General features: G+C 35.6%; 1 protein-coding gene across 4 annotated transcripts in view; it reads left to right on the top strand.

Moving 5' to 3' along the window:
* UTP20 (UTP20 small subunit processome component) overlaps window positions 1-14,170 on the top strand; it is a 95,223-nt gene that overhangs the window by 64,433 nt on the left and 16,620 nt on the right. For 3 of the 4 annotated variants that reach the window (XR_005985193.1, XM_041738210.1, XM_041738208.1), the window contains exons 36-45: window positions 583-738; window positions 1,064-1,204; window positions 1,645-1,782; window positions 4,917-5,056; window positions 5,522-5,604; window positions 8,017-8,333; window positions 9,363-9,502; window positions 9,718-9,874; window positions 12,157-12,255; window positions 13,112-13,279. Coding sequence is in view for 3 of the 4 variants with exons in the window: in XM_041738210.1 (XP_041594144.1) it covers window positions 583-738; window positions 1,064-1,204; window positions 1,645-1,782; window positions 4,917-5,056; window positions 5,522-5,604; window positions 8,017-8,333; window positions 9,363-9,502; window positions 9,718-9,874; window positions 12,157-12,255; window positions 13,112-13,279 (1,539 nt within the window). In the remaining variant the exon portion in view is untranslated. The remainder of the gene's footprint in view (window positions 1-582; window positions 739-1,063; window positions 1,205-1,644; window positions 1,783-4,916; window positions 5,057-5,521; window positions 5,605-8,016; window positions 8,334-9,362; window positions 9,503-9,717; window positions 9,875-12,156; window positions 12,256-13,111; window positions 13,280-14,170) is intronic. The other variant, XM_041738209.1, reaches the window with a different exon arrangement.

Raw genomic sequence — 14,170 nt, 5'->3', positions numbered from 1 at the left:
TTTTGTTTTTGTTTTTTACAAATTGAAGGTTTGTGGCAAGCCTGCTTTGAACAATTCTTATCAGTGCCATTTTCCCAACAGCATTTGCTTATTTTATATCTCTGTGTCATATTTTGGCAATTCTCAAGTTATTTCAAACTTTTTCATTATTATTATATTTGTCATGGTGATCTGTGATCAGTGATTATTACATACTGAAATCACAGATCATAATAAGTATTTTTTAATTAAGGTATGTACCTTGTGTTTTTAAACATAATGCTATTTCACACTTAATAGACTACAGTATAGTGTAAACATAACTTTTGTATGCACTGGGAAACCAAAATATTCATTTCACCCACTTTATTGTGATTTTCACTTTGCTGTGGTGGCCTGGAACCGAACTCATAGTATCTCTGAGGTATGCCTGCCTAGCCCTACATCGGGTTCTTCCTTAGGTATGATGTACTTGGGGGACATTTCTTAGGAGGGAGTTTGCATAGAAGAGAGGCAACATTTTATAAACTCTTCCATTGGAAAGTAATATACCATATTATAGTTATTACACAGAATAATTTGGTTTTTTTTTCCTGTTTCCAGTTAGGAGACATGTCTTTAAGTGATAATGCCAGCATGTGCCTAATGAGTATCATCAAAAAGCTAGCTGCCTTGAATGTCACAGAGAAAGAATACAGGGAAATCATTCATCGTTCACTCTTGGAGAAGTTAAGGAAAGGATTAAAGAACCAGATAGAGGTATTTGGGTTTGGAGTTGTATCTTTGTCTCTTACGTACTACTGTTATGGGTTTTGGTTTCGTTTTTAATTTTCCCTACTTATGCTGTTGTTGAAAAGCAATCAGGGTTAGTACGTTTAATTAAAATACTTCATTGCATCAATACTTCCAAACTCTTGAGAGTGGGAATAGGAAGGAGAGTGACCCCCTCTGTGTTTACAGTGGGAACATTTTACTTAAAAAAAATGTACAAAAAAAAATTATAGTAGCTTTTTTTCCTGTGTTTCTTAGTATTACCTAGATAGCAAATTCTTAAAAAAAAATTTTCTCAACTTGGCATTTGCAGAATATTCAACAGGATTATACCACAGTGCTTTCCTGTTTAATTCAAACCTTTCCAGATCAACCAGAATTTAAAGACTTGGTGCAGCTTACTGATTGCCATGATCCAGAAATGGACTTCTTTGAGAATATGAAACACATTCAGGTAGAAGACAGTTCTGTGTTGTTCTTTTTCCTGTGTATAAAATAAGAATTTCAAACTGTTCTGCTCATTTAAAAAGATACAATTTTCCAAAAAGTTTTGAGCTTCTCATTCCTTGGTCTTCGATTGTCAGTCATATTAGCGCAGAAAATGATCATTTTCTTGGGGTCTGTTTTCTTTTTTGGTTTACAAACCAAAACAATAGCGTCATATTTCTCTGCCATTTTCTAAGATAATGTATAAATACTTTAGGCTCTATCATTAAGTAAGTGCCGTGGATTCTATCTCTGGAAGCAAATCAAGGCACAGGTGTTACAGGCTTACATAACACATGGCCTGTATTTCATTCCTTTAATCTTTTCATGGAAAAGGAACATGCTGAAATGGAGCTAGTTGTGGGTAAGTGTGTTCAGTAACTAATTCTTACTTTATTTAACTCACAGATTCACAGAAGAGCAAGAGCCTTGAAGAAATTGGCAAAACAACTAATGGAAGGCAAAGTTGTACTATCTTCTAAAACTCTTCAGAATTACATCATGCCTTATGCCATGACTCCAATTTTTGATGAGAAAATGCTCAAGGTAGGACATGAGATCTAGAAACCATTAAACCTCTACCCATACCAGGACACACTTTTCCAAAATGCATATGGAGTTGGTAACATCCATATTGATGTTGTCACCATAATTAGAGATTTAAAATATTTCTGAAGCCCTCAGAATGGTACTTGGCACATTGTAAATGCTGTATAAATTGTAGCTTTAATTTTTATTTTAACTATTATTAGCTCAGAAAGGCCAGCCACAAAATATTTCCCCTCTTAGAAATAAATGATCACATTACAACATAGCATACTTTTATTTTTGTATCATAAGACTTAATTATGGTAAATGCCATTAATCAGCATTAACAATCATTATTTTTCCAAATGGCTCATAAGAAATGAATTCAACAATAGCTACCTTTTCTTTAGCACTATACCAGTTAAAGGAATAATCCTACTTCATCCTCACCACAGCTTAACCCTGTGGGGACTCTTGTTACTCTTTTATAGGAAAGTAACCTGGGAATAAGTGAGATATTTAACTTTCTCAAAGATGTACAGAATGAGAATCAGTATTTGAACTAAGGACTGTCTTCACTATTTTACTACATAGTACCAAAAACTGTCTGGCATGTTGTAAGGCCTTGATAGATATTTATTGATTAGGTTAATGAAAAGCAGTACCCAGAAATTTAAGTGTATTTGAGGTGATATCAGGATTTGTGACTTGAATTTACACTGTGTTGATCACATGGTGTTGTACAAAGTTAGATTTCCTCTTGTTTCAAAAATTTTTAAAGAATTACCTAAATAAAAAAGTACTCCTCTAAATTCCAGTTTAAAGTCAGTAAGCACAACCAACTTATACTTTGATGGCAGCAAAATAGGAAAAGGTGTAGATGCAAAACATAAATTATATTTATTTTGATTGATGTTAACATGATGTATCTTTTTAATGTTTTATTTTTAACATTTATCACTTTATATTTACAGTTGGTTTCTAGTATATAGTGTATAACTGGGTCTTGGTTTTATCGAATCTGACAGTCTCTGCCTTCTCATTAGTCTTAGGCCATTTACATTTATTTATTTATTTATTTATTTATTTATTATAGATTTATTTAAAGATTTATTTATGTATTTATGATAGACATAGAGAGAGAGAGGCAGAGACACAGGCAGAGGGAGAAGCAGGCTCCATGCCAGGAGCCCGACGTGGGACTCGATCCCGGGACTCCAGGATTGCGCCCTGGGCCAAAGGCAGGCGCTAAACTGCTGAGCCACCCAGGGATCCCCGGCCATTTACATTTAATATTATTAATATGGTTGGGTTTAAATCATTGATTTTATTTATTTTTCCACTTGTCTCTTTTTTTTTCCCTTGGATTAGTTGGTTTTTTAAAATGATTTTATCTCTCTTGGCTTATTAGTTATCATTGAGCTGTTTTTTTGTAGGTTTTACCTCTGTATCAGTTTTAAACCATACCATACATTGTTAGTATTTTTGCTTTAAACAATTATCTTTTAAAGAGATTTTCAAAATAAGGAAAGATCTTTTATATCTGCTTACGTATTTATAATTTCTGGTCTCTTCCAATTATTTACAATTTTCCAGTCATTCCTTTGGGTAGATCCAGACATAATCCTTTATCATTTTACTCTTACAGGAAGACTTCCTTTAAATTTTTTTGTAGCACAGTTCTATTGTTGATGAATTCTTTCAGTTTTTATTTATCTTTTCTCATTTTTGCTTTTACAGACTGTTTCTAGGTATGGAATTCTAGATTGACAAGTTTTTTTTTTCTTTCTGTTTTTTAAAGAAAATTGCTCTACTACCTTCTGGTTTATATAATTTCCAACAAGAAGTCATTCCTGTCTTTGTTCCTCTGAGTGTATCTTTTTTTTTTTTTTCTGGCTGCCTTGAAAATGTTCTCTTTAACACTAGTTTTAAATCATTTGATTACAGTGTGCCTTAGTGTAGTTTCCTTGTTTCTTGTGCTTGGGGTTTGTTGAGCTTTTTGGATCTACTGAGTTGTAGTGTTTTTCAAACATAAATTTTGGATATTATTTCTACAAAGATACTTTTGGGTCCCCTTCTTGCCTTTGGAGACCCCAGAATATATTAGGCCATTCAGACTTGTTCTAAATACACTGAGGCTCTTTTTTTTTTTTTCCATTAGTTTTCTGGGCTTCATTTTGTTTCATTTCTGTATCACTATATCTCCAAGTTCACTAATCTTTTCTTCTGCAGATTCTAATTTGCTTTTAATCCCATCCAGTGTGTCTTCCCTCCCAGAACTGTCTTTTTCATTTCTAGACATTAAGTTTGGGCCTTTTTTTTTATTTCTTATCTCTCTCTGCTTAATATGTTCTTGCTTTCCTCTCCCTTCTTGATCTTATAGAATGTAATTTCATCATTTGTCTTACTGTCTTTGTCTACTATAGGTCTGTCATCTGTGTCATTTGGGGATCTGTTTCAACTGGTTGGTTTTTCTTGTGAGAGGTATTTTGCTGCTTCTTGGTATGCCTGTGCAGCTTTCCTCTCTGTGTAGCTCTCTCCTCTCTGATGCTCTGCCCTTTGGACACTACTTGGCCACATCCTCAACTCTGCCTCCGTACATCAGGGAGACCACTGAGCCCTTTGTGTGTTTCTCCTCCTATGAAAAGAACCTGACAGTTCTTTTCACACAGTGAATTAGGGCAATTATAAGACACACTTCATTTGCCTTTCTCTCAAGGAACACTGAACTGTACTGCTTGATGTCCAAAATCTGAAAACTGCTGTTTCATATATTTTTGTCTACTTTTCTGGTTTAAGGTATGAGGATAAATCCAGTCCCTATTCTCTGATGGTATGAAAGAGCTGTCTCCAAGGCAGTGTACTCTTGAATGCTGAGCTGTGCATTAAAGTTAACTTTAGCATTTGTCAACTTTTTACACATGAATTTAATTTCAGACACAGCCTGTAGGCTTAAGCATACTAAAGTACAGTGTCACTCCTTTAATTGACAGCATCTTTTCCTACAGCTAGGAGGGGAAATGGAGTATGGTTAGGGCACTCTGCTGTAATTGCTGATCACCTACTGTCTAAGCTTTTAACTGTATGAAATTAGCCCTGTATTTCGTTAGCAAATGTTTATTTTGTATTGATGCTCTGGATTTGTTTTACAGCATGAAAATATAACCATTGCTGCCACAGAAGTTATTGGAGCTATTTGCAGACATCTCTCTTGGTCAGCATATGTATATTACTTGAAACATTTCATTCATGTTTTACAGACAGGACAGATCAATCAAAAGTTGGGTGTCAGGTATGTATGGTCAAACTTCTTATTTTTGTTTTATTTTTAAAATGTCAACTTTGGGGGCACCTGAGTGGCTCCATCAGTTAAGTGTCTGCCTTTGGCAAAGATCCTGATCCTAGAGTCCTGGGATCAAGCCCTGCATCAGGCTCTCTGCTTGGCAGGCTCTCCCTTTCCCTCTGCCTGCTTCCCCCCTGCTTGTGTGTGCCTGCTTTCTCTATCAAATAAAGAAATAAAAACTTTAAAAAAGAAAAAGAAAAGAATCAATTTTGGATTATTTTCTGAAGCAGTCTCTTTAATCTCAGTTTACTTTTACCTTCTATTAATGAAGTTATGCTAATGTTTGTTAAAGTCAAAAATAACTAAAGCTGATAAAAATAATTTTAATGTCTATAAGTCTTTAAATGTTTCCTTGTAATCGTCAAATGATATTGTGAATCAAACATTTCTTTGTACCTTTTTTTTTTTTAACAGTTTGCTAGTAATTGTGTTAGAAGCATTCCACTTTGACCACAGAACTCTTGAAGAACAAATGAGAAAAGCTCAGAATGAGGAAAGTAAGTTTTTAAAACTTTCTTAAACTAAATTTCCATTCTATTTTTGGATAATTGATGATAATGAATTAAAGATGACAGAATTGAGGTTACCATCTTTTTCTGCTCCTATAAGCAGTGACTAGTGAATGAGTCAGGGGAAAGTTAAAGCAGAGGGTTTGAAAATTTGTGTAAAAACTTATTTAGCAGTAGAAAAGGCTGGTCCAAAAAATCTGAGCTGTAGATTACTTATGTAGAAATCCAGTTTTACACCTGCATGTATGGAAAGCACATTAAGCAATGAATGCAAAATTTAAAAGAATTAAAAATTGGAGCAACAGTTAATGAAATATAAAGTAGATTCAATAAGAAAGGATCATCAGATCTAGAAATAGATATTTGAAAGATTATAAGTTGGCAAAGCTCTGTCAAGATTGGTCAGTGAAAATAGAAGGCACAATAAACAACATTAGAAATTTTAAAAGGTCACAATTAAATGAAAGGTAAAATAATGTTATGATCTTTGTACTTAAAAAATTTTTTTTTAAGATTTTATTTATGTATTCATGAGAGACAGAGAGAGAGAGGCAGAGACACAGGGAGAGAGAGAAGCAGGCTCCATGCAGGGAGCCAGATGTGGGACTCGATTCTGGGACCCCAGGATTGCGCCCTGGGCCGAAGGCAGGCGCCTAACTGCTAAGCCACCCAGGTGTCCCAGTACTTACAAATTTGAAAACTTGAGTTAGACATACAAATTCTTAGAAAAATAAAATATAAAAGTTGGCTTTAGAGGAAATAGAAAATCTGGGTGTATCTCTCTCTAACCACTAAAGAAATTGACTCTATAATTAAAAGACTTCTGATGAACATACCAGGTTCACAGTTTTATAGGCAAATTCTATAAATATTTAAGGAATGGGTAATTTCAATGTTATGCCTGCTATTTGAGATGATTGATAGAGGAAGCCTCCACAAACTCACAAAGTTGTTATAACTGGTTAGTGGAATTGAACGCATTCAAAAATGTGGTCATTTGATGAGACAAAAGGGAAACATTTGATTAAATTCAGTATCCATGATATCAAATAAGGAATAATTAGAAATTTCCTTAACCTGTTAAAAGAAAAAAATGAACACTTAAATGGGTGAATAGATTAATTGTTTTTGCTAAAGACATTGAAATATTCTGGCCTTCAGTTTGCACTACTCCCAGCATTCCTTCCTATTCAAAATTTTCTAATTCTTTGGTTCACAGTAAAATTACTATAGAGCCACGCTAATTAATAACAAAGACTGGGGTGAATTTATAGGAACTATTTTGTGTTTTAAACCATTAATGTACTAAAGCCCCTCAATGGTTTATCTTCAGGCAGTGGGATCTGCATTTTGCAATTTTGCATAAAAAGAAACATTAAAAATTAAAATACTTAATTTGCTTAACTATCTCTCTTCTTAGATATGACTGAAGTTTGAAACATTTATTGAGTGCCTACTATGACCTAGGCCTTTTATAGATACTATCTCATTTGTTCTCATAAGAATCTTATAAGAACCTTAGTTGTTAGTTACAGTTCAAAAATGTAAAGTAACTTTCCTAAAGCTACATGGCCAGTAAACAGAATAAAGACTAAAAGCTACCATTTTTGAAAGTCAGTGCATTGTCAAACATATTTTGGGTGCATTTTAAACTTTATCTCAATTAATCCTCATAATAGCCTTGTAAGGTAGGTGCCATCTCCATCTTACTGATAAAGAAGCCAAAGCCTACTAGGCTTAGGTTAATTGACTGTGGTCACATGGATTGTTAGCAGAGCCAAGCCTAGACTTGCCCCATAGTACTGCACTGCCTAATTTTCTTTAGTAAACTGAACCCTATATAGTAAGGGACATTTCTGCATGAGAATTGTTGGTTGTCATTATGTTTTTCATGCTCATAAATATAGGTTTTTGTTTTTGGAAACCTCCACCCACAGTACTTTGGAAGCTTTTTTTTTTAATTTTACTCATTCATGAGAGACACAGAGAGCTAGAGACATAGGCAGAGGGAGAAGCAGGCTCCCTGCAGGGAGACTGATGGCGGGACTCGATTTTGGACCCTGGGATCATGCCCTGAGCCAACGGCTCAACCACTGAGCCACCCAGGCGTCCCTGGAAGCTTTCTTTTGGTTAAGACTCTCCTTCCGGCCTAGTCTCCTGGTGTGTTCCCAAAGTACCCTGTACTTGCTGTCCTACATTCATAATTGTCCATTTACCTGTCTCTGTTCTCACTAGGCTCCAAACTGTAAGAAAGCAAAAAACCATAACCCTTTCATTTAGTGCTGTTTCCTCATCACTTACCCTGCCTACCTACCCATACTGGTAACTAGATAGTTTTTATTAGATATTGGTGGGAAAGACTATGTAACACAACTGTGTTGTTTCCTTATTTGATTTAAGGTGACTTTTGTTGTTTACTAAACCTAGACACAATAGAAGTGATTGAGTTGCCAGAGCATGAAACCATGGAATTAGAGCAAATGGATGAGGAAGAGAAGGAAAACAAATGTAAAACTTTGTCAGACGACAACAAGGAATTAGAAAACCCTGATCCAGCTAGTCGTGAAGGGACATCAGCTAAAGAACCTGAGTGTATCATGGAGTCTATCTCTTTCCTTCCTCGGAATAAGGAAGAATTGGAGAGAACAATTAAAAATATCCAAGGAACGATAACTGGGGATATCCTACCCAGACTCCACAAATGCCTCGTATCTACGGTAATCATTCTGTTTGGGGTTCAGGAGGTCTTTGTGAACCTGGATGTTTGTGGGGTCCTGACAGACTGAGGCTCCTAACCATTAATTGATTTCAGCTTTTGGATTTTCTTTTACCTCAACCTTTAAGAATTTACCTCCCTTGATTTGTCTCATCATGTTTGGATTCCTCTCCTGTTGCAGCTAAGCATCAGTGTTCCTTCATTATGATTTCCATATGGTAGATAAATGCTCTCTATCTCCAAAGCAGTTAATTAGATGAATCTCATTTCCAAAGAAAAGAAAATTTTTAAAAATTAGAGTATGTTTCCCTTATCAACATCTTGGGCACTTCTCTAATGTTCAAAATTCATCTTCTTCCTGGTTAACAGTGGATTCTCATGAAGTCAGAGCCTTTCCTTCAGTTGTAAAACATGGATTGGCAAACTGTGGTCCATTGGCTGGATCTGTCCAGCAGCCTGTTGTAAATAAAGTTTTTATTGGAACACAGTTTCACTTACTGTTTTATATATTGTCTAATTCTGCTTTTGCATTACCACAGCAAAGTTGAATAGCTTCAACCAAGACCATAAAGCTAAAAATATTAACTCTCTGACCCTCTACAGAAGTTTACCAGCACCTGGTATAAAATATTGACATGATCATTTTGTATATTTGTAGATATAACTTATTTGAGGTGCTGTATTTCTTATATACCAACAAGTGTCATGTAAACTCTTGAAAAATCCCAATTGATAGAAATCTCTTAGGATTTTTATGTATTTCACAGCAGTGTTAATCTGTGTCAGTGAAAATGTGGCTTTATTTTTTTTCTGGTTGCTGCTTTGGGGAAAAAAACCTTATTCCTACTATTTTTATAATTTTAAAAGGTTATTCTCAAATTGCATAATTTAGTTTTTTCAGATGATAAACTTAGAAATGGTCATAAGATATATCAAAAGAGTTTATCTTTCAACTGCAAGGTTGCACTAGTGTTTGTAGGGCCCCCATTCATTTATTTTTGTTTTACTTTAACCTAAATTTTTCTTACAGACTAAAAGGGAAGAAGAACACAAGCTCATAAAATCTAAGGTTGTGAATGATGAGGAAGTAGTTCGAGTTCCTTTAGCTTTTGCCATGGTTAAACTGATGCAGTCCCTTCCTCAAGAAGTTATGGAGGCTAATCTGCCAAGGTATATTGTGTGACAAATTAGAAAAGTTCAGTGAAACTCAAAAAGTGTTTCTTTCTTTCTGACTATTGAAATTCTTGTGAGGAAGAGAAGTACTGTCACAATTTGCTGTGATTTAGAATCCTAATTGGGAAATTGGGGTACTGAATAAGAGACAAAAGGATGTAATTTTATTTGCTTGCTTTTTGATTAGTGCTTTTCAATGTTTCATTTTCTAGTATTTTGCTGAAAGTATGTGCCCTCCTCAAGAACAGAGCACAGGAAATCAGAGATATTGCACGCAGCACTCTAGCAAAAATAATAGAAGATCTGGGTGTGCGTTACCTACAATACATTTTAAAAGAATTACAGACTACCCTTGTCCGTGGATATCAGGTAAATTGCATTATGTGCCTTGCAGTCATTCAAGTTGAATTGAAGTTCAAGTATTTGCAATTTGACCACTAAGTGATGGTGATTTGGGTCTATCTTCAGTAAAGTTGATCCACCAAGATAGCAATCAAGAATATCCACAAGTTTCTAATCAGCATTGTAAAAACCTGTTTTTTAGGGACACCAGGGTGGCTCAGTTGGTTAAGCATTTCCTTCAGCTCAGGTCATGATCCCAGTGTCCTAGGATCCAGTCCCGCATCCGGATCCCTGCTCCACGGGGAGTGTGCTTCTCCTCCTGCCTGCCACTTCCACTGCTTGTGCTTGCTCACTTGCTCTGTCTCTTTCTGTCAAAATCTTTAAAAAACAATAAAAATATATTTTTAAAAAATTCTTATATTTGATTTTTATAAAGACACTTCTAGGCCTTGGTTATATAACCTTTTTTCCCCAGACCATTTGATACGAAGGTTTATATTTTCTGAGTTCTTAAAAATATCCTTGTTGAATGTATTACCACAAACGTGAATAATAAAGAACATAAACATTTTTTAGGAGTTAAATGATATGACATAAGTAATAATAATAGGATCTCCAGGTGGAATACAAAGCTCTTTGAGTAGTGACATAGCTGGCTAGCTCCTCACTAACTCCAGGAGTGGCTCTTGGACAAGTGCCATAAGCAACACCTGGGAGCTTGTTAGAAATGTACAACTTAGGGCCCTACACTTGCCCTACACCATCTGCATTTCAGTAAGATCCCTGAGTGATCTCAAGTTTGAGAAACACTGTAGCTTGTTCTTTTCAAGCACCCAGTCAAGACTTCTGGGAGGTAGCTTTCCTTTCTGTATCTGGATTTGCTCAAAGGTAAGCTTCTAACTATAGGTTATAAATCTAACACAAAATATCAGTATTCAATTTAACGGTCTCTCTGAATAGTTTTTTTTTTTTAATGGTTGCTTTAGGAATTACCATATACGTGCGTACTTAGAAGTCATGTTTTATGACCTCGAGTAGGATATAGAAACCTTAACACCATATGGATCCCTTCACCCTTCTTTTGCTTTATAGTAGTCTGTCTATTACAGATCTGTATATTGAAAATTTCGTCAGGCAATAGTAGTTTTTGCTTGTAATTGCCAGACATATTTTAAAGAACTCAAGAGGGAAAAATAGTGTTTGCCCAGATATTTATCAGTTCTGCTATTCTTTCATTTCTCAATTTCCATGTTTCTTTCTGGTGATCACTTTCCTTTGGTCTAAAGGACTTCCGTCAGCAATCTTGTAGGGCAGGTATGGTGGCAGCAAATGATTTTAGTCCTCTGTCCTCATTGACAGTACTTTTCTTTTGGCACTTTAAAAATGTTGTATCACTTCCTTCCAGCCTTTCTGATGAATACTCCACAATTAGTCGAATCACTGTCCAAACCAAGTAATGCATTGTTGTCCTCTGGCGGCTTTAAGGACTTTTTCTTTGCCTTTATTTTTCAGTAGTTGGATTATGATGTGTCTGAGCTTGCTTACCCTATTTGAAATTTGCTGAGTTTCACCAAATTTGGGGAGTTTTGAGCTATTATTTCTCCAGATACTTTTTCTGCGTTATACTCTGTCCTTTCCTGAAACTCCAGTGGAATGAGTATTAGAGTTTCTGTTTTCATCCCACTGGTTCCTGAGGCCCCAGGGTAAGCTCTTAGTAACGTTAGCTATGGTTACTATTAAGGGCAAAAACTGGTCTGTTTCCTTCATGACAGTTTTGATTACACTCAGCATTGGTAGGCTTCTTAATTCACAGGTTGGCTCAAGGTTCTCATGCCTTTCTTTATAAATCAGTGGCCCGTTTTAGTCACAGTAATAGATTCAAGCACTGTAATGTGTTTCTGAGCATCTTTTGTACAAAGTGATCAATTGGTTAAAATCTTTTAGATGGTAGTATTTGTCAAAGCTTCTCCGTACAGTAATGACAGATATAAACTTTGAGTGCTCTCTACAATACTTAGACCTTATTTCTTTTTTCTAGTATGGTATTCTTAACTATTCATATTCTGGGGGTGCCTGGGTGGCTCAGTCAGTTAAGCATCTGCCTTTGACTCATTCAGGTCATGATCCCAGGGTCCTGGGACCAAGCCCTGCATTGGGATTCCTGCTCAGCGGGGTGGGGGTCTGCTTCTCCCTCTGCCCCTCCTCCCCACTCATACGCACTCTTTCTTTCTCTCGCTCTCTCTCAAATGAATAAATAAAATCTTAAAAAAAAAAAAACACTCATACTCTTTCTGTACATTGCATTTTAGGTCCATGTGCTAACTTTCACTGTGTACATGTTGCTACAAGGCCTCACCAACAAGCTACAAGTTGGGGATTTGGACTCTTGTTTAGATATAATGATTGAGGTAAGATTTGGAAAAGGGGAGTTTCACTGTCTAAGTGGGCAAAGGACAGAAAATCAGTTCACAAACTTAGAAATAATTATAGCCTATAGAAATGAAAATAATATACTGTCTCATCTCTTAGATCAGCAGAGGTTTAAAAGCTGATTCAAGTGACATGAGATAGGCATTCTGCTATTGCTAGTAGGTTATGAGTTTTAGTATAACCTTTCTAGAAAGAAAGTTGATGTTGTGTGTTAAGGGCTTTAAAATAAGCAAAATTTCAACGACTTCCAAGAATCTGTTTTAAAGAATCACAGATATATTTAGTCTGGGGTTTATATTAAAGTATAAAGCTTTACTTATAATAATGAAAAACAATTAACAGTCAACTTTTAAAATTGGATAATGTGATCATGGGGGGTGGTGGGGAGGTAGGATTAAGAAGAAACTAAATTTGCCACACAGCCTTCCTTTGTTCATTCATTAAAAAATGTAGACACTTAAACATTTTAAATTAAACACATCAGTTGTGATAATTAAGTTGCAAATATCATATGAGTTTTTTAAAGAGAAATTAAGCTACTCTTTGGTAATATCAAAGAAAAAGTGTCTGTATATTATAGGATTATATATGTAAATCTGTGTAGTATTCTTGTTTTGTTTCCCCTTAGTACAAACCTTTAGGCGTTTCTGTATTTGGTTGCCTTTCAGTAATTGGTCCCTGAAATACCTTGAAAAAGTGTAATCTAATAGAACTCCACCATCTGATTTCAGTCCTGTCAACTTCTTTCCCCTGATCTGGATGTATCAGAGACTACTTCTGTTGACATACCTTGCTAATTGCAGACAATTGCCATTTGGCTTTTTTCTCTCAAAGATTTTTAACCATGAGTTGTTTGGTGCCATCGCTGAAGAGAAGGAAGTGAAGCAGATCCTCTCCAAAGTCATGGAGGCACGAAGAAGCAAGAGTTATGATTCTTATGAAATCCTGGGCAAGTTTATAGGGAAAGATCAGGTTACAAAACTTATCCTTCCATTAAAAGAGGTAAGGACTTAAGTGCAGTGCAGGTGATCTTCATGTTACACTATCATGAGTTCTTAAAAAGAGCCATGCAGGATAAACCTTAATGCTGCACTTGACAACCAGGATCTTTTCTGGTGCTAAGGGCACCTGTACCACATAGCCACTAGCTGGCTGTCTTAGTTGGGCATTCTAAACCATGAACCAGAGTTCTGGATGTAAACCATGTGATGCAGAAGCAAAAAAAAAAAAAAAATTGAAATCCAGGTGAATTTTATAGCTGGGTCAAGTCAGCAGCTAGAACACAGCTTTTGGTGGAGTCAGATTGCTACTCCCAGGTTGCTGTCAATGCCAGATCTTCTCCCTCTTGACATTGGTTGAACATGTATTATGTTCTGAGCACTGTTTCATTATCACTTCTAATCCACACAACCACTCTGAGATCAGTAGTATATCCATCTAACTAACAGATAAGAAAATACAGGTTCAGAAAGATAGAAGATTCGTGGATAAGTAGGAAGGTAAGGATTTAGTCGTAGATCTTTCTGTTCCAAAGCTCTGCACTGTTTTCATTCTGCCTCCTATTGGGTGGGGACTATAGTTTACTTACCTTCATAATGCCTAATGCAGGGGTGGTCATTCAATAAATGTTATTAATTCCTTTTATTACAATTTTATGTACTAAAACTAGCACTATTTAATGACATAAATTAGCCATAATTCCAAATGTTTTGGTGTGAGATTAACTCCATAATTGTTCCTAGAATGCATTAATCTTACTAAACCTAAGAATGTTAGCTATGTTTTGAGGATGAAAGAGTCAACAGAGCATATGAATCTTCTGTGTATATTATCAAATCCCTCCAAGGTAATGAAAGTAAGTAATACTGTGTCCTGTGGGAAGCAAATAAAGTG

The sequence above is a fragment of the Vulpes lagopus genome, chromosome 23 (assembly GCF_018345385.1).
Source record: "Vulpes lagopus strain Blue_001 chromosome 23, ASM1834538v1, whole genome shotgun sequence".
Lineage (NCBI taxonomy): Eukaryota > Metazoa > Chordata > Mammalia > Carnivora > Canidae > Vulpes > Vulpes lagopus.
This window is presented reverse-complemented; position numbering and strand designations above follow the sequence as displayed.